Here is a 26229-nt window from a genome sequence, read left to right as displayed (position 1 = left end):
TCAGGGTCTGCCGCTCTAACCATTGAGCCACACTTCTCCACGTAAAAAATGTGCAATGTGAGATGAAACCAGGAAAGGACAAACTCTGCTACTCAAAAACTAGCACTCTAAATGTAGACTTTTCGTTCCACTCAATGCAACAATTAAATTATATCTCAAAATAAATGTATGTCATAAAATATTCGAAAATAACTTAGCAATATTTAACAAACATAACACCTGTCATGGAATGCATCGTGCACAGCCTTTGGAGAAGTGGAGAAACACTGCAAAACAGTCATCGAAGTTAGATCCTAAAGTGTACTGCTAAGCACCTCAGAAATCTGCGAGTTCGTTTTTTCATCAGAATCTGTTTCTTGTTCCATTCGTACATGCACACTTGCACCCTGCTCTAAATCCCGAGGCCCTCCCATGCTTAATGTCCAGGTGTCATGCTTCTCACGAGACAGTTTATAAGGTTCTACATAGATCGTACGTACATTCTGTTTGCATTCAATGTATTTGGACTTTCCTTCCTTAGGTAGGCTTGACGCATGAGGTAAGATAACGGTGTGAGGAGGAGAATCAATGGGAATACTAATCTGTCCACCAGAGGTAGAGTCTTGTTCTTGAGCATCTGCCAGGGATAGATGCTGCGTATACACTCCATCAGAGAGGGATGGGCACTGAGATTCACTGTGCACTCGCAACCAACGATGATGGCGACTGAAATAGTTATAGTGCTGATGTTTTGGTGGTCTTTTCTTCCCTGAAAGACTACTGCTTTGTTTTAATTGTGCAGATTTTTCTGTACACTTTGATGGGAACCCTGTCACTGACAAACTGTTCATATACCTGGTGCAGTACTCGCTGGCGGGGTCCAAGCCACTGCATTCGTCCTTCAAAGGTAGACATGGCTTCATCTCATGCACTTGGAGGACATCGGGGGCACTGCCACCGAGCCCACTCACTGCCTGCTGGGATATGTCATTAGATGATGAATAAACTAAATCCAGTTCTCTTGGACTGAGCGCGTCACTCGAGTCGTAGTCGCTGTCAGTTGGTAAGAATACTTCAGAGCAGCCTTCTTCGTCTGAACAGGGTTGAGAATCTGAAAAATGTAGAGTAAAAATCCCTGTGAACATGTGTTATTGTTTTCTATAGTTCAAAGTTTACATTTTACATAATGCTTACAAATGACAGACTGGCTAATCACAAACAAAATCAGGACAACAGAACACACATTCTAACTTAAAAAAACTGTCTTGTTTGACCAATACATTGGTGCCCCCTAACTCACCCCTCCTACTCGCCTTAGAAGCAATACATGTTATTGCTGGTAAAAAGAATGGTCTTTTTTTAAGGATGAATAGAAGTTGCTAACCATGATCTTGTAATTGAAATACTTCATTGCCCTAAGAAGCATAATTGTGTTCTAAATGGTGTATTATAGCCTTATAGTTCACTGCTGAGGGCTACACCAATTGCTATAGGCCCTGAACCCTGAGTAGACCAGGGCCACAGGTGAGGTCCCATAACGATGATTCGACCTTTAACAACAGGTATAGTAAGAGGCAGCAGGGCTATAAGGCTCTTAGTACATTATACTCACTAAGGGTGAAACGTTCTGAATTAAAAAGGAAGAAACAGAAACATAAATACTGAAATGTTGGAGCAGAAGGCTTATACCAGCCATTATAAGCCTAGAGCTACTCCATTGTCTTCAATGAAGCTCCCAACATTCCAATATAACCTTAGAGTACAATGTAGCAGGTTCGACCACCCATTAAAGGTCCGCTCCAGTGTTTAAGGCCTTAGCCGAAGGCCTTTAACAAGGGAGCAGGCCGTTAATGACCAGAACAACCCACTACGCAGGGCTGTAAGGCTATTAGATCATTCCACCCCAGAAGTCAGAATGTTCTAATTTGTAAAACAAAATCCTCATGGAGCCTGAGAGGGTTGAAATCCCCTCTGGCTCCGTGAGGCTTTAGTCACAGCAACAGTTGTGAACAAACATTGGAATGTTGATGCTCCGGGCTTCTACTGGCTATTAGCACTCCATTGTCTTCAATAGAGAGCCCAACATTCCAATGTTCTAATACATGTTTCATTGAAAATATATTGTTTCTGATGTATTTGTCAATGCATGTTCATAATGATCGAACCTCTGATAGAAATTGGAACATGGATATGAGATTTCTGGTGCCTTATATTACACTGCAAATATACAACCATACAAATGGTGATGGGAGGAATGCTTGCATTTTGTCTAACCACTGGCAATCCCTCTGGTTAGCATGCCAACACATAGTTATTTTGTCAACCATGCCACGTCAGTTTGGAACCAGCCATGTGTAAATCAGTCTCAACCCTGTTCCAGAAGGAACAGTCCAACCAGAACTGCCAGGCCAGGTCCTCTCTGAATCAGAACACAAGGAACCCAAGACTGATTTTACCGTTATTGGGGTTTGTCGGTTTTGTGTAGCTTAGTTCCAATAGATCAATGAGCATGTGACCTATGCCTGGGCATACCTTTGCCACTTAGGGCAGTACATTAAACACACAAAAAGTGATTAGAGGAATGCTAGCAATTTTCTAACTTCTGGCAATCACTCGGGTAGCACTCCAACACATTATTACCTCAGTTTGGACCAAAGAAAATACACAGTCAAAATAAATCAGATAATCTGGCGAGGAAGAGGAGGCACTGGAAACAGCCAATTGATCGCATTGATTGAGTTATTTTTATTTAGAGTGGGTTATAATTTCACTTGTTTGATTCCTGGCTGTTGTGCTTGCATATGCACTGGTAGGTACAGCAGAGCAGGATTGGGAGCAGGATCTTTTAGGGTGCAATTATAATAATGGGTAATAGTTTGTGAGTAGTGACAATTTTTTTTCCTGGGCCCATTTTCATTGCAGGAACGTAAAGCGCTATCCAAGGCAAGCCAATGTATTAACATGGCTTCTAGGTTTTAAGGGCCTGATTTTGCTGTTACCCCTGCCATGGTGAAGGAGCGTCATCCCCCAACTTTAAACATGTCCGCCAGCCTAGTGGACAGCTCTTGTCTTTACATGAGCCAGTAATCAAGTGGTGTTTTTTTGTGCTGTGCCCAAGACTGGTGTCGGTCAAAACATGATGCTGGTTTCCATTATCTCCTTCAGTAGGCACTTTTACGAGCGTGTTAACAAGTCGTGGTCTGATTGCAAAGATATCAGTGGGCAAGAGGAACATGTGTTCATAAAATGACCATGAGGAAATGTGGGGTGACCATGCAGTTTGTTAGCTCAGATTTAGTGATGATTTTTATATGATAGAGTACACAACTGACAGCTGCAACATTTGTGGAGGTAATCAATCACAATGACCGCAGTCTGAATTTTACGAGTCACATCAGCGACAGGCAGGTTGAATTCTTAGACTTGCAAGGGTGCAAAATGAGAGGCTATAAACTAAGCTCTTTAGAAAGATAACAGCAAGTAATTTAATTCTGCATGCAAACAGCTTCCATCCCAGACATAAAAAATCTAGCATCCCCTATGGTGATATGTTGAGAAGTAAAAGAAATTGCAGCAACATTCAAGATTGTGTGTCTAGTACAGATCAGGCAGTGGTGAGATTTGTGCAAAGTGGTTACTCTATGGAGTTGCTTGACAAGACAATAGTGGCTGTTAAGCAATTATGTAGGAGGTCATAACTCTTTCCTAAGAAATGGCAAAGGGAGAGTGACTCAGCCATCAGACTCATAACTACATTTAGTACATAAGAGAAAGAACTGAAAGCAATTCGCAAATAACATTGGCACTTATTCCGGGCAGATCCTGTTTTAGAGCCAAGGAAGTCTAGCCCCCCCTTAGCCACATTCCGCAGACCGTATTCCATGTGGGATGCCTGAGTCTAGAGCATCCCTGAGGTGAGGGAGAGTAAACATTTGTTACAGCAAGCCAATGTATTTCAAAAGTGCAAAGCTTGTTACTTTTGGTTTAACACATGCAAACATACAACACCTTTCACAGAAAGACCAATCAAAATAAGAGGTGTGTTTAATTGTATAACTGAGTCTGCTGTGTACGTACTTCAGTGTGAGGGCAGTCTTCAATATGTTAGGAGTACGATCCTCCAGTGGCCAGACATGTGTATGATTCCACAGCAACGATGTTGGGTGTCTAAGGTACTTTGTGATAGATGCAATCCCACCATAAGTCACGGGGGATCATGAGTGAATTTCGAGGCAAGGGAAAAGAAGTTTCATAATTAATCTGCAATCTAAGTCTCCCAAGGGGTTGAATGTGGAAGAACTATAACATTTCTATGAGCTGGGAAAGTAAAATATAGTTTTGTCTTCATCTCTTCCTTCCCTGAGTAGAGTTTAAATTTCAGGGTGATAAGTTGTGTCATTCCTTTTTCAGGAGGCAGGTCGGATTCTCAAAGCTCTGAAGTACATTGGAAAGTGTGCCTGCTTGACAAGTCAATGTCTTGTAGCAATACTTTGACTTAAGTAACATTTAACATAAAGTTTTGTTCTGTGTTTCTGTGTGCAAAGAACTTATTGTCATGACTTTTTAAGATCCAAGCAATAGTAGTGATTTTAACTAACTTGACAGTGTACAATGTGTTTGGGAACATGATATAACATCTAGCATAGTGTTACAGGGCAACTCATTGCATCAAATGAATTGGCCCACTTGGGCTTGATTGAGGCAGTTAAATTAAGTCAAGATTGTGACCAAAATTGCAATGCACTAACATATGCGTAAATGCCCTTTTTATACAAAGTACTCACCTGAGCGTAACTGTGCTGATAAATTAGTTGTTTAAAAAACTGCTTAATGCTGATTAGCAAATAATATTGACAGAAACAAACTTTGTTGGTGATATAAATTATGTAATCGTAATTTCTCACAGTGTTTTTGTACACTGTCGGTGATGAACTATGATTGAAACAATATAATGATTGAAGCTATACATTTAGCTTGAAATTACACAAAAGTTGTAAGAATGTAATAAGTGTATGTGCTTCATGACGCATGTGTGAACAAGGCCATTGGTTTGGCCAAAACGCATAATGGCGGATTCACAGCAAAAACACAATTCTGATACACAACAAGTTGGTCTGCACCTGGTCTGTGATGAGCATTTGAAACTAAAGGTGTTGCTGTGATTGATATATATAAAAGGGTGTCCTCAAAGGAAAGGTTGCACACAGAAGGGTTTCCACACACCATTCTAGGCAGCTGCCACCACCACGAGCCTTTGCAGCTTTCAATATTGCAGTGCGCCAAACTTTTCAAGCCATAGCCCTTTATCACTAGCCTGAAATAAACTCAAAGAGGCATCCACTTGAAAATCGGAACATTTATTGGAAGTTAACAGTCCCGCCCCAGTGGGCGTAGGCAGGCAAGGAATCTTGGTAAATGTAGTTCCTCTGCCAAGACTTCAGTTTTGTGTATACCACAGTGGATTGGATGCCTCACAGTGTCACAATATATCCCCAGTGGGCGAGCGCTTGCATCAAGTCCATAGTGTAGCTCACCAATGCAATCCTGAAATGAGGCCCCTTCTGTTCCAAATGTGTGCTCAGAGTGCGAGCACCAGGATCTGCCAAAAAATCAGCAGCGGGACCCCTCCGCGGCCGGACGAGCCGCCAAACAACAAGCAAAAGGGTGTCCTCAAAGGAAAGGTCGCACACAGAACGGTTTCCACACACCATTCCAGGCAGCTGCCACTACCACGAGCCTTTGCAGCGTTCAATATTGCAGTGCGCCAAACGTTTCAAGCCGCAGCCTTTGATAACTGGCCTGCAATAAACACAAAGAGGCATCCACTTGAAAATCGGAACATTTATTGGATGTTAACAGTCCTGCCCCAGTGGGCGTAGGCAGGCAAGGCATCTTGGTAAATGTAGTTCCTCTGCCAAGACTTCAGTTTCGTGTATACCCCAGTGGATTGGATGCCTCATAGTGTCACAATATATCCCCAGTGGGCGAGCGCTTGCATCAAGTCTGTAGTGTAGCTCACCAATGCAATCCTGAAATGAGGCCCCTTCTGTTCCAAATGCGTGCTCAGAGTGCGAGCACCAGGATCTGCCAAAAAATCAGCAGCGGGACTCCTCCGCGGCCGGACGAGCCGCCAAACATCAAGCAAAAGGGTGTCCTCAAAGGAAAGGTCGCACACAGAAGGGTTTCCACACACCATTCCAGGCAGCTGCCACCACCACGAGCCTTTGCAGCGTTCAATATTGCAGTGCGCCAAACGTTTCAAGCCGTAGCCCATGATCACTGGCCTGCAATAAACACAAAGAGGCATCCACTTGAAAATTGGAACATTTATTGGATGTTAACAGTCCCGCCCCAGTGGGAGTAGGCAGGCAAGGCATCTTGGTAAATGTAGTCCCTCTGCCAAGACTTCAGTTTCATGTATACCCCAGTGGATTGGATGCCTCATAGTGTCACAATATATCCCCAGTGGGCGAGCGCTTGCATCAAGTCTGTAGTGTAGCTCACCAATGCAATCCTGAAATGAGGCCCCTTCTGTTCCAAATGCGTGCTCAGAGTGCGAGCACCAGGATCTGCCAAAAAATCAGCAGCGGGACCCCTCCGCGGCCGGACGAGCCGCCAAACATCAAGCAAAAGGGTGTCCTCAAAGGAAGGGTCGCACACAGAAGGGTTTCCACACACTATTCCAGGCAGCTGCCACCACCACAAGCCTTTGCAGAGGCAATTTTGCAGTGCGCCAAACATTTCAAGCTGTAGCCCTTGATCACTGGCCTGCAATAAACACAAAGAGGCATCCACTTGAAAATCGGAACATTTATTGGATGTTAACAGTCCCGCCCCAGTGGGCATAGGCAGGCAAGGCATCTTGGTAAATGTAGTTCCTCTGCCAAGACTTCAGTTTCGTGTAAACCCCAGTGGATTGGATGCCTAATAGTGTCACAATATATCCCCAGTGGGCGAGCGCTTGCATCAAGTCCGTAGTGTAGCTCACCAATGCAATCCTGAAATGAGGCCCCTTCTGTTCCAAATGCGTGCTCAGAGTGCGAGCACTCACCTGAGCGTAACTGTGCTGATAAATTAGTTGTTTCAAAAACTGCTTAATGCTGATTAGCAAATAATATTGACAGAAACAAACTTTGTTGGTGATATAAATTATGTAATCGTAATTTCTCAGAGTGTTTTTGTACACTGTCGGTGATGAACTAAGATTGAAACAATATAATGATTGAAGCCATACATTTAGCTTGAAATTACACAGAAGTTGTAAGAATGTAATAAGTGTATGTGCTTCATGACGCGTGTGTGAACAAGGCCATTGGTTTGGCCAAAACGCATAATGGTGGATTCACAGCAAAAACACAATTCTGATACACAACAAGTTGGTCTGCACCTGGTCTGTGATGAGCATTAGAAACTAAAGGTGTTGCTGTGATTGATATATATAAAAGGGTGTCCTCAAGGGAAAGGTCGCACACAGAAGGGTTTCCACACACCATTCCAGGCAGCTGCCACCACCACGAGCCTTTGCAGCTTTCAATATTGCAGTGCGCCAAACGTTTCAAGCCATAGCCCTTGATTACTGGCCTGAAATAAACACAAAGAGGCATCCACTTGAAAATCAGAAAATTTATTGGATGTTAACAGTCCCGCCCCAGTGGGCGTAGGCAGGCAAGGAATCTTGGTAAATGTAGTTCCTCTGCCAAGACTTCAGTTTTGTGTATACCCCAGTGGATTGGATGCCTCACAGTGTCACAATATATCCACAGTGGGCGAGCGCTTGCATCAAGTCCATAGTGTAGCTCACCAATGCAATCCTGAAAATAGGCCCCTTCTGTTCCAAATGCGTGCTCAGAGTGCGAGCACCAGGATCTGCCAAAAAATCAGCAGAGGGACCCCTCCGCGGCCGGACGAGCCGCCAAACAACAAGCAAAAGGGTGTCCTCAAAGGAAAGGTCGCACACAGAACGGTTTCCACACACTATTCCAGGCAGCTGCCACCACCACGAGCCTTTGCAGCGTTCAATTTTGCAGTGCGCCAAACATTTCAAGCTGTAGCCCTTGATCACTGGCCTGCAATAAACACAAAGAGGCATCCACTTGAAAATCGGAACATTTATTGGATGTTAACAGTCCCGCCCCAGTGGGCGTAGGCAGGCAAGGCATCTTGGTAAATGTAGTCCCTCTGCCAAGACTTCAGTTTCGTGTATACCCCAGTGGATTGGATGCCTCATAGTGTCACAATATATCCCCAGTGGGCGAGCGCTTGCATCAAGTCCGTAGTGTAGCTCACCAATGCAATCCTGAAATTAGGCCCCTTCTGTTCCAAATGCGTGCTCAGAGTGCGAGCACCAGGATCTGCCAAAAAATCAGCAGCGGGACCCCTCCGCGGCCGGACGAGCCGCCAAACATCAAGCAAAAGGGTGTCCTCGAAGGAAAGGTCGCACACAGAAGGGTTTCCACACACTATTCCAGGCAGCTGCCACCACCACGAGCCTTTGCAGCGTTCAATTTTGCAGTGCGCCAAACATTTCAAGCTGTAGCCCTTGATCACTGGCCTGCAATAAACACAAAGAGGCATCCACTTGAAAATCGGAACATTTATTGGATGTTAACAGTCCCGCCCCAGTGGGCGTAGGCAGGCAAGGCATCTTGGTAAATGTAGTCCCTCTGCCAAGACTTCAGTTTCGTGTATACCCCAGTGGATTGGATGCCTCATAGTGTCACAATATATCCCCAGTGGGCGAGCGCTTGCATCAAGTCCGTAGTGTAGCTCACCAATGCAATCCTGAAATGAGGCCCCTTCTGTTCCAAATGCGTGCTCAGAGTGCGAGCACCAGGATCTGCCAAAAAATCAGCAGCGGGACCCCTCCGCGGCCGGACGAGCCGCCAAACATCAAGCAAAAGAGTGTCCTCAAAGGAAAGGTCGCACACAGAAGGGTTTCCACACACCATTCCAGGCAGCTGCCACCACCACGAGCCTTTGCACCGTTCAATATTGCAGTGGGCCAAACGTTTCAAGCCGTAGCCCTTGATCACTGGCCTGCAATAAACACAAAGAGGCATCCACTTGAACATCTGAACATTTATTGGATGTTAACAGTCCCGCCCCAGTGGGCGTAGGCAGGCAAGGCATCTTAGTAAATGTAGTCCCTCTGCCAAGACTTCAGTTTTGTGTATACCCCTGTGTTTTGGATGCCTCATAGTGTCACACTATATCCCCAGTGGGCGAGCGCTTGCATCAAGTCCGTAGTGTAGCTCACCAATGCAATCCTGAAATGAGGCCCCTTCTGTTCCAAATGCGTGCTCAGAGTGCGAGCACCAGAATCTGCCAAAAAATCAGCAGCGGGACCCATCCGCAGACGCGTTTCGGCGCTCCGCCTTCCTCAAATTTACAAACATTGTGAGGCGGCGCCATGTTTTATCATTCGCATCCACGTGATTTTCCAATGAAAACAAACAAGGGACTGAAATCGAAACACCATATTGGAAGTATTTTTACATCATGGTTGCATTGTATTCAAATAATCTGCTAGAAACACATTAACTTATTTTCATACTTGTCCCCAACTTCGGAATACTTTTTCCGATTCACAAGTTAAGTGGATTTATTTATGTTTGTCATGATTTACATTAGATATGTAATGATACCAAATAACAAACAGAATTACATTTAATTAAAATGATGTTTTTCAGCCGTATATCGGCTCCACTTAAATCCATTCTATGGGTCGAGTGTACCACCAAAAGTGAAGGGCTGTCATAGTCGGTCTACCCGACCCTTATTAATGACCATTTTTGGTAACTTTCTATTGTGATGGTATACCTTAACCAAAACCGACAGCGCCATTTTGGTAGTTCCAACCTGAACCAGGTCAAATTATTCAGCCGTGGATCGGCATGACCAGATTACTTATAACAATCCGCAACTCTTTCCACATATCAAGCCGTGGATCGGCCAACTTCCCTTGTCAAATTTTGTTTTCACAAAATACATATAACTTAATTCATAAAGTTCATTAGGGGTCTGCCCAAAATCAGACTGCTTAAAATTCATTAGTCCTTAAATCAAAGCAGTACTGAAAATTAAAAAATTGGTTCAATAAATTCATAAATATCTAATCAAATATAGGATACAGTTTAAAATTGCAAAGCTGCCAAATAACCACATTAATCAACATCAATTCAGTTTTCTCCATGTAAATGTCACACAGTATTAATCATATCTTACATTTCTTTTCTTATTATGATGCCCTGATGAACAGTCTCATTATTGTCGGGTCTCAATTCATATTTGATGTTATCTTTATTGTTTAAGTTGTGTATATATATATGAATTAGAACCCGATATGAGATGCCAATTCTTCTCCCACATTTAATCCCTTAGGGTGTTTGGTCATTAAGTCTATTATATACCGGGACTCTAATCTTCTCAATCTGTGCAGCCTGTCCCCTCCCCTAGGACTATCCGCTATATAATCCAGACCAAAGTACTGTAATTGGTGTCTGTTACTTGAATGTTTCTCTTGGAAGTATCGAGCGACTGGATATGCTTGGTCGTTCTTATCTATCGCTCTCAAGTGTTCTAAAATTCTTAGTTTAAGAGGTTTGATCGTACTCCCAATATATGATAGTCCGCATGGGCACTTAAGACAATACACCGCATACGGAGTACCGCATGTAAGGTATTTATTGATAGTTTTGGTTATTCCTGTTCCAGGTATCTCGTAACTTTTTACTCTTTTGCTGTGTGCACAAGCTTTGCATTTATGACATGGATGAAAACCCTTTAAGTCTGCAAGAGAATTAGGTTTCTTTTCCACTTTTCTTAAGTGACTTTGCACCAACATATCTTTCAACGATCTAGATTTTTTAAAAGTCACTAGTGGAAAAGCTGGAATCTCATCTTTTATGATGCCGTCGGTTTTTAGTATGTGCCAATTCTTTCTAAGCATGTGTTTTAGATAATTGGCTTCCGCCGAGTAAGGGGTTACCAGCCGGAACTTCCCCATCTCGACTGCATCAGTATCAGTATTTTTCTCCTTTTCTATTAACAGGTCTTGCCTCGGTATAGATTTTACTTTCTTTAATGCACTTTCTAAAGTGTCTGTGGCATAGCCTCTCAATTTGAATCTACTGACGCACTCTAATGCTGCAATTTGGAAATATGAGTCTCTAGTGCTGTTCCGTTTTAGCCTGAGCAATTCCCCATAGGGGATGCTCTGCATCAGTGGAGTAGGGTGGTTACTAGTTGCATACAGTACAGAGTTACCTGCCGTGCTTTTACGAAAAAGAGATGTTTCAATCTTACCATCAGAAATAAACACTTTCAGATCTAAATATTCCACACAAATATTGCTTATAGACCCAGTAAATCTTAAATTCATGTTATTACTGATTAGGACATCAATGTAGGCCTTGGCTGTTTGTTCTGATCCTTGCCAAATTATAAACAGGTCGTCTATATAGCAACACCATTTAATCACACAGCCCTTCTCTCCATTCGCTTTCAGCGACCTGGTCACCTGCTCCTCCCACCAGCCCACAAATAAATTTGCGTAGCTGGGGGCAAAGCAGGTGCCCATCGCTGTACCAGATGTCTGTCTATAATAACTTTCCTCGAACATAAAGATATTATTTCTCAAACAGAATTCCACAAAAGTTGTCAACATAGAGTTATGCTCTAAAAACATTAGTTGTCTTTTGTTAAGATAATGCATTACTGCTTCAATCCCCTTGTCATGACTGATGCACGTATACAGGCTGGTTATGTCTAACACCAGCAGTCTGTAACTGGGGTCCCATTTTATCTTGTCAATTTTTGACAAAAAGTCTCTAGTGTCTTTTATATACGAGTCCAATTCCTGTACCAGAGGAGCAAGAAAGTGATCAATAAAAGTTGAAAGATGTTCAGTTAAACTATTTTGAGAGGAAATTATAGGTCTTCCGGGAGGATCAATGCTGTCTTTATGTATTTTTGGGATGTGGTAAAATGTTGGTGTTATTTGGTTGTTGCTTCTAAGGAATAAATATTCATCCTTTCCCAGCATATTCTTACAATACCAACTATGAATTAGTTCATCATATTGTTATATGCTGGCTAGATATTTTTCTTTCGTGGACAGTTCATAATTTTCTTTATTCGAAAGTTGTTTAATTGCTTCTTTGCAATAGTTCTCCCTAGTCTGTAACACAACATTCCCGCCTTTATCGGAAGGCTTAAATATCACATCCTTATCTTGCATTAGACCAATGATTGCTTTCCACTCATCTTGATTGATATTGTTATTGCCTTTTCTACCATCTTTCCAATTCCTCACTCTGTATTTTACCAGATCATTTATCATTGCTTCCGAGAACACATCAATCACATCCGGTGTTAGCTGGGGATTGAAGTGGGATCTAGGTTTGTATCCACTTTCTTCTATTTGTTGTTCGATACCCATAGCTTCTGCTCTGGTGGCTGCTCCATCTCTAATTGCAGGGAGCTGACTTGGGTGTTCTTCGAGAGCTAATCCTTGTAAGGTTTCCACCGCTGGTAGAGCTCTTCCTCTTAGTGTATCTGTAACTGTGACTCGCATTGGTATCCCAATCGTGCTTTTCAAATTCGATCTGGTTTTAAAGTATTTATGCAATTTTAATTTTCGGACGAAATTGAACAGGTTTACACGTGTCTGGGTGTATTTGAGGTGGTTGGTTGGACAAAAGCTTAGTCCCAAACTTAAAACTTAGTTCTCGGTGGCATTGAGAACCCTAGGTGTCAGGTTTATAACAGTGATGTCTTCTGTTATTTCTTGTTGTTGAATTATTTCTTCCGATTCACCCAATTTGATCTTTTTGGGTTTTCCTCGTCCTCTTCCTCTTGTTGCCCCCACCTCCTCTTCTAGTTTTTCTTCTTCTCGTTCTGGGGGTTTGTTCTTGCCACCCCGTAGCCATGCCTGTTTTATAACTTGAAACTCGTCCTGAAAAGGTGTCCTAGTAGTTGTTCTTGCTTGGCCTCCGTCCCTTGGTGCAGTGTCATCTGCGGATTCATTCTCCGTTGGGCTTGATTCCGAGGTCTCTGCTACCCGTGCGGATCCTTGTCCACTTCTTTTGTTCAACTCTTTTCTAGGAGTGTCAAATTTCCGCGCAAATGTCAGAATCCTTCCTTGGGAGTAATCCCTCTCATCATGGTCAAATCTCTCTTGTTTCTGTGTTTTTATTTTCTGTTCATATTTGCCAAGTCTCATATTCATCTGTATCCTGATATTTTCTATGGCCTCTTGGTCTTCCTCCAACTTTGCTAGTTCATCTTCCATGATTTTTATTTCTGCCAGCGCTTTATCCCGGTCACTCCAAGCATACTTTATTAGGAGTCCGAGGATCCCTTTGCAATAGTGCGAGGTGAGTTCCTCCCAGTCCGTTAACAGTTGTGGGTCAGGGTTCTCGTATGACGGGACTGTATATACTCTTAATCCTCGTGGTACCATTTGTTCGTCATAATAATGCTGCAGACGTGTCACTTCCCTCCACTTTCTGACCACTCTTTCATACAATCTCTCCAAGGCTGTTAGTAGGTCGGTCATCTTACTTGGCGGGCTTGGTTTGGAGGTCGCTACCCCTTCTTTATGTTTTTTAAACATTCCTTTAACGGCTTCATGCCTGGACGCTTCATTGAACATAGTGCCTTCCATTGTTTTGTATTGCGTGTTTTAATTGCGTTTTTTAAGTCATTTGGAGTTATTTCCCCCTTTGTCTTGCTCAGTATGCTTTCACAGAATCAAATAACATGTCGTCTGCTCACCGCCGTGTGGTCCGTTATCAGTCCTCCCTCCGAAGTCCTGATCCAGTCCAGTCGGCGATGGTCGGCTCAGTGTAATGTCCTTGTTCCTCAGCGTGGCGGTGCTCCCGATATTGATCCGCGCTCCTTTCTCCTGCTGTTTTCGGGGGCACTCACAGACGGGTGCGTGATGCGGTTGCAGGACCCGCAAAATATATCGCTCAAGGTTTCCGCCTTTATCACAATAGAAACCACGCACTCCAGGGGTACTTCTCCAAGTACAATACAATGCAACCATGATGTAAAAATATTTCCAATATGGTGTTTCGATTTCAGTCCCTTGTTTGTTTTCATTGGAAAATCATGTGGATGCGAATGATAAAACATGGCGCCGCCTCACAATGTTTGTAACATTGAGAAAGGCGGAGCACCGAAACACGTCTGTTACGAACAAAATAAAACCAACTTGGAGAAGTACCCCTGGAGTGCGTGGTTTCTATTGTGATAAAGGTGGAAACCTTGAGCGATATATTTTGCGGGTCCTGCAACCGCATCACGCACCCGTCTGTGAGTGCCCCCGAAAACAGCAGGAGAAAGGAGCGTGGATATATACCAAAAATCCAGAACTGTGAGTGGAATAATGACTATCTCCGAATTAGGTTGAATGCTTCCTCACTGTACACATCTACAAACCACCAAGATGGTATAAGGGCTCTAACTTACTATTTGGATCAAAGATCATCTGAGTTTTTACATCACAGCAAACTGCTTTAAGACATGGTTAAATTCTGTTTAAATAATAACAGCTTTATTTTTCAGAATGTTTTATACCAGCAGTTACGAGGTGTAGCAATGGGGCCCAGCTTCTCCCCCAGCTATGCTTGTCTCCACATGGGATGGTGGGAGGAGCTGGTCCTGCTAAAAGAACACGAGAGAGTAGTCACCCATAACATCAAGGTTTGGCTGAGATTTATAGCTGATCTCTTCATCATCTGGCAGGGGACCCAGCCAGAGGCGGTAAGATTCATCGAAAACCTCAACACAAACAAGCTCAACTTAGAATTCACGGCCACCATATAGGGGTGGGCGGAAGTCACGGAAGGGACTATCGTGGAGAGGCATGGAGATTGAAGCAATCTCCGTGCCTCTCTACAATATTTCCGTTTCGCAAGGCCGTCAGGCGCCCGCCCACCTCCCGCTTCCCGCCCGCCTGCCTCCCGGCCGCCACCCGCCTCCCGCCCACATTATTAAATTGAATTAAAAGGCTAAATAAAACTTTAAAGCAAACTTACCTTATTGCGCCGCATCTTCCTGATCCCGGCTTCATTTTTGTAAACTACTCATGTGCAGGAGCCTGCGTATGCCCAGTGCTGCGCATGCGCAGTTTACAAAAATGAAGCCGTCTAAGTCTAGGCCAAATGAAACAAGACCTAGTAGACCCATTAACACAACAAGATAATTTGGATAATCCTGAAACTTTCCAATTTATCATTGGCAATAGCAAACAGGCGAGGGACATCAACAACATCATCAAGAAAAGCTGGCCCCTTGTTTTGAGTGATTCAACAATAAGTCACTTGCTACCCACTAGGGCAGCAATCACCTACAGCAAAGCACCATCAATGAGGGATGAGCTAGTCCACAATGCTCCTTGGAATTATTCCAAATCCACCTTGTTATCCCAAGTAAAGGGCTTTTTTAAGTGCCGGGTCTGTAAGACATGTAATTACGGGGTTAACAAATCCTCATATAAAACACTCTTAAGTGATGACGAGAAACCCATTCATAGAAGCCTTACCTGCAAATCTGAATTTGTGGTCTATGTGCTGGAGTGTGGCCTAAAATATGTTGGAAGTACTATACTTCAGGGCCACAAGAGGATATTCCAGCACATAAGGGCCATTAAGAACAATGACCAAGCCTAACCAGTGACACGTCATTTTAAGGATTCCCACAATGGGGATCCTAAGGATCTTACATACGTTTTAATTGACTCTGTGCTAAACAAATGTGGAGGCAATCGGGTAAAGGCTCACATTGGTGAATTGCACGTATCACACTATATGTATTATCAATTTGCACTTGCACTTTTTTTCAAACAAGGCATTGGTATTGCAAATATTCTATGGGCTCGAAACGGGTCATGGCTGCACTTTGTAGTTGAGCTGCCAATAAACTACACTGAATTGCACGTAATTGTGGTCCGGGATCCTGTTCTTCGCTGCGGTAATTGCACTATAGGAGGAGTTCCTGTCATATATACATATATTCACTGAAAAAACCATAGGTTATAGACCATATATAGTTAGGAATTTGCATTTACAAAACCTTGAAAATTCACTGAAAAAACCATTGGTTATAGACCATATATAGTTAGGGATTAGCATTTTCAAAACCTTAATTTACTCGCACAAAACCATAGAAATTTGCATATATAGTTAGTTGCAATAACTATATATCGCGCACCCGCAATCCACTATCTGATGATGTCACATATTACATCATTCATGACATGGTCAGTGACATCACTGATGACATCACTGATGACATCTCAAATGACATCACTGATGACATCTCAAATGACATCACTGATGACATCACTGATGACAACATCCAGTGACTGTATGTTTTTGTAAAGTTAAAATATGTCTTACATATTAAAGAATGAGTGGATGTATAAGTGTCTGGATGAAGGATTTAGTAGGTGCATGACTGACTGTATGAGAGAATGATTAAATGTGTCTCACTGAGTGCATGGGTTAGTGACTAAACTGTCTTAATTTGTGCATCATTATATCTGTTGTTCTGTAAACTGCTGCATGTGTTGATCAGTAGCTATATGAGTAACTATATGGGTTATTGATTGGTTGCCCAAGTATTTGTATGGGAGAGTGAGTGTGTGTGGGGGGGTGGCTGGGAGGTGTGTGACTCTGTGCATAGATGTGTGAGCAGTTGATTCACTAGATGTATGAGTTCAAAAGTGCATGTGGAAACAGCTGTATGGGCGGTTGACTGTCTGCATGAGTGTATTGGTGAGTGATTGGATTTCTCAGCGCTACATGTCAAAGTAAGTACATATGTAAAACACAGTACATGTAAGAGTTGACATATATAAATAACTGTGCATAAGAGCCAGTGAATGTGTGAGTGGCTGTATGGATCATTGTGAACTTGTATCAGTGATTGTATAAGAGAGTAAATATGTGTTAGTATATGTTTGATTAAGTAAGGTGTGTAGAACTGTATAGTTGAGGAAATGGAGGTGTGATTGATTCTTTGCATGACTGACTAGGTGTGTGAGTAACTCCATGGATGAGTGACAGTCTGTGAGTGTCTGTTTACACTGATTTTATCTAAGGTTATATTAGAGTCTGAAGAGGTTCATCGTATTATCACAGGAATGATATCATCAGTGATGTGATCAGTAATGTCAAATGAGATGTTATCAGTGATTTCATCAGTGATGTCATTTGAGATGTTATCAGTGATGTCATCAGTATTGTCATTTGAGATGTCATTTGAGATGTCATCCGTGATGTCATCAGTGATGTCACTGACCATGTCATGAATGATGTAATATGTGACATCATCAGCAGTGGATTGCGGGTGCGCGATATATAGTTATTGCAACTAACTATATATGCAAATTTCTATGGTTTTGTGCGAGTAAATTAAGGTTTTGAAAATGCTAATCCCTAACTATATATGGTCTATAACCAATGTTTTTTTCAGTGAATTTTCAAGGTTTTGTAAATGCAAATTCCTAACTATATATGGTCTATAACCTATGGTTTTTTCAGTGAATTTCATTGGTTTTTTAAAAGCTAATATCTATAGCTGTAAAATATATTCTTTATTACGTGACGTATCACGTAGCCACGTGAGACGCCTCATGACGCGTCACATAAACGTGACGTATCGTCTCTGCAGCGCAAACAAAACCCGTAACGTAAGCGTGCCAGAGCACACTTACAGATATATATATATTTTTTTAACCTTAATTAGACAAAATCCACATGTGCACATATCTTGAGACCTTGCAAAGGCACATCAAACAAACAGTCCCTACAATTTTGCCAAGTTTGGTGGAAATCTATTCCTTTAAATTTTATTTTACTGTTTCTCTTGGTTTTCCCCTTGTTACGCTTACCGGAACGCTACGCAAAAACACAAGATGTCGGACTCCCGTTACGCTACCGTTTAGCTGCCCGGTTGGCGTACCGGGAAGCGCCTCTACCGCGAAAAATCGCAATTTTTTTTCTTTTTTCCTTTTGCCCTGCGGGGCACTTTAATATCCCCCTCATCAATCCTAGGGGGTCAGGAGGGGTCAACCTTGCCCCCTTTCCTTCATTTCCCCCTTCGTTTTTCACCACCTCTTGTCTCTCGATCCTACTGAGAGACAAGATGGCGGCCGCTCCGGACTGTTTACAAAGTTGACAGCCAATCAGCTTCTCCTCAGACTCCCGTTACGCTGCCGGTTAGCTGCCCAGTTAGCTGCCCGGTTCGCGTACCGGGACGCGCCTATACGGCGAAAAATCGCAATTTTTATTTTTTATTTTTATTAATTTTTATTTTTTTGCCCCGCGGGGCACTTTAATATCCCCCTCATCAATCCTAGGGGGTCAGGAGGGGTCTACCTTGCCCCCTTTCCTTCATTTCCCCCTTCGTTTTTCTCCACCTCTTGTCTCTCGATCCTACCGAGAGACAAGATGGCGGCCGCTCCGGACTGTTTACAATGTTGACAGACACCGGAGAGCCAATCAGCTTTGCTTCGCAAAGCTCCGTTACGCGAAAAGTACGCGAACCGGTGTGCTATCCGGGACGCTGTCACAGATATATCTGTTTTTTTAAACGTTAATTTCTCAAAATCCACTTGAGCACATATATTGAGACCCAGCAAAGGCACATCGGGCTAACAGGCCCTACAATTTTGCCAAGTTTCGTGCAAATCCATTCAGCCGTTCGAGCTAAAAGTGAGGCCAAACGCCCTATGGAAAAATGAATGGGAAAAATGCATTTTGGGACCCCCCTTTTTTCTCGGCCCCCCCCCAAATTTTCAGGGGCTGCTCAGAAACAAAATGTGCCATTTGCCTGAAAATTTCAGCCGATTCCGTCCACAAACGCCAAAGTTATTAGACATAGAATTTTCAAAAGATCCATAGAGAAAAAATCCTAACTATATATACCTACTATATATATATATATATATATATATATATGTTGCCACTCACTCCCGATTCCTCGGGTGTGAAAAATAGACGACACTCCAAGTTAGTGTCTCTGTCAAAGATTATTTATTTGGCAGACCCCCTGCCCCCTTGACAAACGCGTTTCACCCGTTAGGCTCCGTCAGTGTCAGCCATTTTTTCGTACTTTACACCATTATGTGCCCCTCCCTCCTTAAACATAAAGAAAGGACTAAAATCTCGCCAAGATCTTATCGGCGGCCATCTTGTAGTGTGCAGTTTGTACATTTCATCTATACACAATAAAACAGTATTTACATTGGGGAAATGGTGACAATAAAGTGCTCGTGCATTATTAAAAAGAAGAAATAACAGGGTTCATTTTTACAAAGTCTGTCATTCATTACAATAAGGTGTTACGGTGCAAAGACATCCTTTGTTGATATATCAATAATTTCAGAAGGTTGTATATCTCTGTGCACTCCTATACTTTGTTTTGTCTCGCCCTGTATGGGCTTGACTTGCTGGTGTTAAGTCCCCTGTTTTTTCGAGTATTTAGCCCTGTAGAGGCCTATTCTATAGACCATAAATCAATGATCCCAGATCAGTTCTTGTGGCAGGAAAGAGTTCTGAGTATTCTCATTGCTGGACTATGTTATAATACATGGTATCTACTTGAGGGGTGAGCTGACTTACTCTAAATGGACCCAGAGTTCCTCGTCATTATTCAGCCCTTTTGGCTGCATACTTTGAAGATCAATTATATATCTGGATTCTAGCGCCCTTAATGATCTAACTCTGTCCCCACCGCGATCTTCTTTACCCAGTTGGTCAATCAGGTAGAAAGACAATAGATCCCTATTGCTTTTGTGGTGGGTCTCAAAGTGGCGTGCCACCGGATAGTTTTTATCTCTATTTGTGATGGCACGCATGTGCTCCAAAATGCGTTTTTTGGCCGGATTGATTGTACTACCGACATATCTTTTGGAGCACGAGCATATCAGACAGTAGATTACAAATTCCGAGTTGCAATTCAGGAACTTTGTAATCTCTCTCGTGTGTCGTGGATCATTTTGTTTTCCCTCATATTTTGTCCACTTTTTGCTGTATTTGCATGCTTTACATTGCATGCACGGAAAGAAACCGTTAATGGGTTTTGATTTCAGTGCCCTAGCGGGTTCCTCGAAGTCGCTGTTGGTCAGATGATCACTTAGGGACTGGCAACGTCTTTAGGTTATAGACGGTTTAGATGTTATTGTTTTTTTCATGATGGGATCAGTACCTAGGATGTGCCAATTTCTGTTGAATATCTGTACCACCTCACTAGATCTTATGATATAGCTGGTAATCATCCTTACTGTACCCTCTGTCTCAGTTTCCCTTCATTTTATATTGATGAGGTCCTTTCTATCAACTAGCTCCACCTTACTTGCTGCATTTTTGAGTAGTGATTTTGAATATCCTCTACTCCTAAATCTAGACAGAGCTTCATCCTGTGCCTGTGAGAAATCTTTGGAATTAGAGCAGTTTCTCTCTAGGCGTAATAACTCTCCAAATGGAATGTTTTTGATCATACTTTTGGGATGGTGGCTTGCCGCATGCAAGGCGGTATTGCCCGCCGTAGGCTTACGGTACAGTCTAGTTTGTAGGGAGCTCTCTGTGACAAAAACCTCAAGGTCGAGATAATGTACCGATGTTTCACTGATGGTGCTCGTGAATCTCAAATTGAGATCGTTGTCATTGAGTGTAGAGATAAATTCCTCAGCCGAGGATCTATCGCCCCGCCAAATGACAAATAGGTCATCGATACATTTCGCCCAAATCATAATATGATCCAGCCACTTCTCATTGGTCCCCCCAGGCCACGTGCTTCTCCCACCATCCCACAAACAAGTTCGCGTAGCTGGGGGCGAAGCACCTGCCCATGGCGATCCCTCTTATTTGTCGATACATGTTGCCTGCAAAAAGAAAAATATTGTTATAGAGGCAGAATCCTGTCATCCTCAATAGCATTTTGTTATGCAGATGATACTTTAGATGTTTCTTCCTCAAAAACCACTTTACAGCAGAGATCCTCTTTTGATGTTCTATACACGTGTACAGGCTGGCTGCGTCAAGGGTAATGAGGAGCATATCCTCTTCCCACCTGATGCCATCAATCTCTCCCTTAAAGTCTTGGGTATCCCTGACATAGGAAGGTAAGTCTCTGACAAAGTGGGCCAGATAGCTGTCAATAAATCTCGAAGTGTTCTCCAGCAGACTCCCTATGGAGGACACAATGGGCCTTCCTGGGGGATTTTGAATGTCCTTATGCACGTTGGGGAGGTGATAGAACGTAGGAATGATCGGATGTTCACAAAGCAAATAGTCATATTCATTTTTATTGAGCATTCCCTCATCCCTCCAACCCATCAATAGTGCATGATATTCTGTTAGACATTTAGTGAAGTCTCTTTTGTCTATGACTTCATAACAACTGTTGTCCTGTAGTTGTCTTAAGGCCTCCTTCTTATACTGTGTTTTGCTGAAGATAACAAAGTTACCCCCTGTCTGAGGGTTTAATCTCAATCGTGGTGTCATTCTTGAGAGACTTAATAGCTTCCCACTTCAGCCGCGAGATATTAGAGTTCTTTTTAGTCAGTTCAATGTTGCAGTCATTTTATCCAGGTCTTGGAGGATAGCGTAATTGAAGACGTCTATTGCATCATGTGTTACATGCGGTAAAAATCTTGATTTACGTTTTAGATTGCTTGGATCTCTTGTTTGGACTATCTCTTCTCTCCTCAATGTTTCCATGGAGCTCGGTATATAATCCGGGTCCGCAAGTTCATGGAAAGGGGCGACCACTCGGTCCCCCCGAACGTATGGTTGGGTGCCCCGATCCCCCTGGAAAACCATTTTGGGTGGGAGGCGTGGCTCGGCTGGTATGCCCGAAGTGGCGTAGCCGGGGCGCGCCCTTTCCCGCCCAGGAGGGGTTGTCCTAGACACCCGCACGGAAGACCACGCCCAGTAGGCATACCGGAGGAGGGTCCCCGCCCTCCCGCAGATGGATAAATAGAGCGGGAATCCGAAGAAGCGTCCTCTTGTTCCTGTGCTCTGAAGTCTGCACCAACTTGTTGCTCGTGAGCCCTCGACGGAACAAGCGGCAATTTTGAGAACTTGTAATCTTGTTGTTTCTCTTTCAGTTATTTGGAGTACGAAGGATCCAGGACCTCGTTGATCAACTAGAGCAGAGTACTCGAAACCATGGCCGGCAAGAAAGCAGGAAAGGGCTCCGAGATGGAGAAGGTATTGCGCCATTTGTCGAACCGAATGGCGAGCATGGACCGAAAGCTCGGAAAAGTTGACTCGATCGGTCGAGGTTTGGCCAAGGTTAAGAAACAGTTGGCGGCCCAGAACAACTCAGGCCGTCCTAAGAAGGTAATAGGCCCGGCCTTGCCGGGAGTCGTCCCTTAGGGTAGGGGGAAGCGTGTTAAGAGGAGGGCGGTTTCTGGGGAGGTTCCGGTTCCTGAGGTACCCCCAGTCCCCCCCATCGCACCGGTGGACAGCCCGGTACCAAACCCAGGTATAGGTTTGCCGATCCCGGTTGTAATTACTCCGGTTAACGATGAGGAGATGCCCCCCGAATTGGCCATCCAGTTAGCGGCGGTGTTGCCGTGGCTCAAGAAGAAAGCAGGGGGGGCAGTGGCCGCGGGAGACCCGGCCGAAGAGGCCAGGCTAATAATCGAGCAATTGCGGCAGTCGAGAGAGGCCGCAACGGCGAATGTTCCTCTTGTTCCCCCACAGGTGGCGCCGGGAGGACCTGCGGTTAGCCGGGAAAAGGCGGCAGACACAACGGCCGAACCTGGTAAGCACACATTGCCAATGGCAGGGGAGGGTTCATTACCTCCAAGGCGAGAAAGGGTGGCACAGCACATCCCTTTGGCCACAAAAGAACTGATATGGGGGGAGAAATATGTGAATATGTTTTCGTTATTGACTGACCATCGCAAGATGGAATATGCAAAATCCCAGAAAGATTTATGGCATCCCAGTGTATGGCGCGCCAAGATGGCGGAATTCAGGGTTGATGAGACGGTAGCAAATTGGGTTAAGGCCTTTTCCATATTTATTGCAGTCATGGGGGAACGGAAACCTGAAATTATGACCGAGTTGACCTGTTATCAGAATAGGATTATGGAATTTTATACCATGTATGAGGGGGATGAATGGAAAGGTTACGATATGAAATTCCGGAAAGCGAAAGAGTTTGATGCTACTTTGACTTGGGATTGGCTCGACTCGGTGTCATGGTACAAGCAGCTCTTGCCTGGGGTGGCAGGTACGTCCTCGCCGGGCGGGAGCGGGTCGGGGTTAGTTCGCCAAAAGCCTGCGGTGCCCTTTCGAGCGGGCGCCGGTGGGGACTATCAGTCCAAGACCGGCGGGAATGGCGGCAAGCGGGGGGTTTGTTGGGGCTTCAATAGAGGCAACTGTAACAGGCCCCAGGGAACATGTAGGTTCAGGCATGCATGCGCGGGCTGTGGGAACTCCTCACACCCGGAGAGTAGCTGTAGATCTAAAAACAGCGGAACGGGAGGAAAAGGGGGGTCTAAGCAAGAGTGAGGTGATACTTTATAACCGATTGCCTATACCTGTCGATATCATGGCCCTGACTCCTTGGTTGAACAAATACCCTGATCATGTATCCGCCGGGGTGTTGAGGAAGGGATTCCTATATGGCTTCAACATCCCGGCGGGGGATTTTCGGGGGGACTCTTTTTGTAAAAATCAGTTATCTGTCCAACACAACCCAAGCGTTGCGGCAAAGAAGATTGCAAAAGAAGTCAGCTTGGGGCGGGTGGCGGGGCCTTTTTATCGCCCGCCGGTGGTGGATTTCGTGTGTTCCCCATTAGATGTGGTCCCGAAAAAAGACCCAGGGGAATTTAGACTCATTCACAACTTGTCTGCCCCAAGGGGTTCTTCGGTGAACGAAGCCATTGACCCAGACGTTTGTTCAGTACGGTACGCATCGTTTGATGATGCCGTGGCCATGTTAAATCACCTGGGCCCCGGAGCGCTGATGGCGAAATCAGACATCTAATCGGCGTTCCGGTTGCTGCCGGTACACCCACAGGATCAGCGTTTGCTAGGCTTCGCATTTCAGGGGAGTTATTACATGGATAAATGCATGCCGATGGGTTGCTCCATTTCTTGTGCTTTATTTAAGATGTTCAGCTGTTTTTAACAGTGGGTATTCACCGAGGCCACGGGCCATAAGCATGTGATGTACTATCTAGATGACTTCTTGTTTTTGGGTGCAGCCGGCGATACGAGATGTGCGCAGGCGCTACGGGACTTCTGCCTCCTCATGCGGGAGTTCGGAGTCCCACTGGCACCAGGTAAGACGGTCGGACCATCTACTTCACTGGAGTTTCTAGGAATTGTGCTCGATTCGGTGGAAGGATGTTTCCGTTTACCGATGGAAAAGGTGGCCAAATTTAGGGCTTCCCTGATACAATGCCTGGGCAAGGAGAAAGTGACCCGGCATCAGTTACAGCAAACGGTGAGTCAGCTTAACTTTGCCTTGAGGGTGATACCAATGGCCCGCCCCTTCTCACGCTCTATTGCACAAGCTATGGTTGGTTTCAAGGAGGGACACCACCGTACAAGACTGTCGGCAGAGGTTCGCCAGGATATGCGCATTTGGTTGGCATTTCTGGCAGACTTCAACGGTCGAGTTATGTGGAACAAGCCGCCAGCATCTTCGGATGAACTAGGTTTGTGGACCGACTCAGCTGGGAGCGTGGGATTTGGCGCCATTTTTGGTAACCGATGGTCGGCGCAAGTATGGCCGACGTGGTGGCACTCCAGCGGTCTGACAGGTAACATTGGGTTCTTGGAGCTATTCCCCATTTGGGTTGCTCGGATGGCATGGCCAGACGACTTCAGGGACTGCTCAGTGGTGTTTTGGTCTGATAATATGACTGTGGTTGAGTGCATTAACCAGCAGGCAGCCCGATGCAAGTGGATCTTGAGATTATTGAAAGAAATCGTATTACGTTGCATGAAATTGAATGTGCAGTTCAGGGCAAAACATGTGCCAGGTGTACTGAATTATGCAGCTGATGCACTCTCTCGTTCACACATGCAGGCTTTCAGGGGCTATTTACCCACAGCGGACCTAGTGGCGGCACCGTTCCCCGAAGCACTATGGCTACTCGGTGCCCCGGATTACAAGACCTCGTGGCAGCCAGCTTAGCGCCCAGAACAAGGAAGGCATACAAAGGAGCGTTTCGTTCCTACTGCACATTTTTGGGTCTATTAGGGAGGCAGAGCTGGGGTCAGGAGGACTCCTTCCTGGGGTTCCTGGCTGCGCTGCACAGAGGAGGTCGATCAGCGGCAACGGCCAATAGACATAGGGCGGCCATTTCATTCATGGCACAGGTGCATGGCATAAGAGATCCGACGGATTCCTTTTTGGTTAGGAAGGCACTCCGTGGCGGGCAACGCCTCGAGGGTCGCAAGCAGGATACGAGGCACCCGATTGGTTTAGATAGATTGTCTCTACTCTTAGCGAAGCTAGATGAGACGTGCTCCTCCCTTTACGAAGCAGTTCTGTTCTGGGCAGCTTTCACCTTGGCATTCCACAGGGCTATGCGGGTGAGCGAAATGGCCGCAAGGAACAAGAAGGATATAGAGGGAGGCCTGGGCAGGGATCACATCCAAATAAGGGGTGATTTGATGGTAATCTCGATAGCCAGGTCCAAGACTGACCAGGGAGCCATGGGTGATAGTGTTATCGTGCAGCACGCACAAGGGTCCCCCACTTGTCGGATAAAATGCGTAGAGGAATACTTGGCATTGAGGACGGCTGCGTGGGGGGAGAGCTTGCTGAGGCACAAGGATGGCACCCCACTGACGAGGTTTCAGTTTCAGAGGGTGTTAGGACTGTCTATCGCTGCCACGGGCATGGACCCGTGCGATTTTGGGACCCGTTCATTTAGGATAGGGGCTGCTACTGAGGCTACAGCCCGGAGTCAGAGTGCAGAGGAAGTAAAACAGCTGGGCCGTTGGTCCTCGAATTGCTTCAAAAGGTATGTGCGATTACACATGTTGTAAAGATCAATTGACTTGCACTCACGCTTCTTGTCTTTTGTTTGCATTACAGTTTCGCGAGCCTGTCACGCGGGGCGGAATTGGAAGTCGACCCAGCACCAGGAGACCAGCGGTCGAGGATCACCGACTGGAGAAAGAGTGGTATGGGTCGTGGGCCACTCATATGTGAGGCGCGCCGCGGACGTATTCAAGGCAGGTGACGCGACTCACGCATCTG

General features: G+C 44.7%; 1 protein-coding gene across 1 annotated transcript in view; it reads right to left on the bottom strand.

Annotated features, from left to right (window-relative positions):
• Positions 1 to 293: 293 nt before the first annotated feature.
• The window catches only part of ANKFN1 (ankyrin repeat and fibronectin type III domain containing 1), a 1140330-nt gene continuing 1114394 nt past the window's right edge, over positions 294 to 26229 (bottom strand). Inside the window, exon 17 of the mRNA XM_086928764.1 lies at positions 294 to 1090. Coding sequence (XP_086784890.1) covers positions 294 to 1090 — 797 coding nt within the window. The remainder of the gene's footprint in view (positions 1091 to 26229) is intronic.

Source organism: Lissotriton vulgaris, chromosome 7 (assembly GCF_964263255.1).
Source record: "Lissotriton vulgaris chromosome 7, aLisVul1.2, whole genome shotgun sequence".
Taxonomy (NCBI): Eukaryota; Metazoa; Chordata; class Amphibia; order Caudata; family Salamandridae; genus Lissotriton; species Lissotriton vulgaris.
The sequence above is the reverse complement of the archived record's forward strand: the minus strand, read 5'-3'. Positions and strand labels throughout refer to the sequence as shown.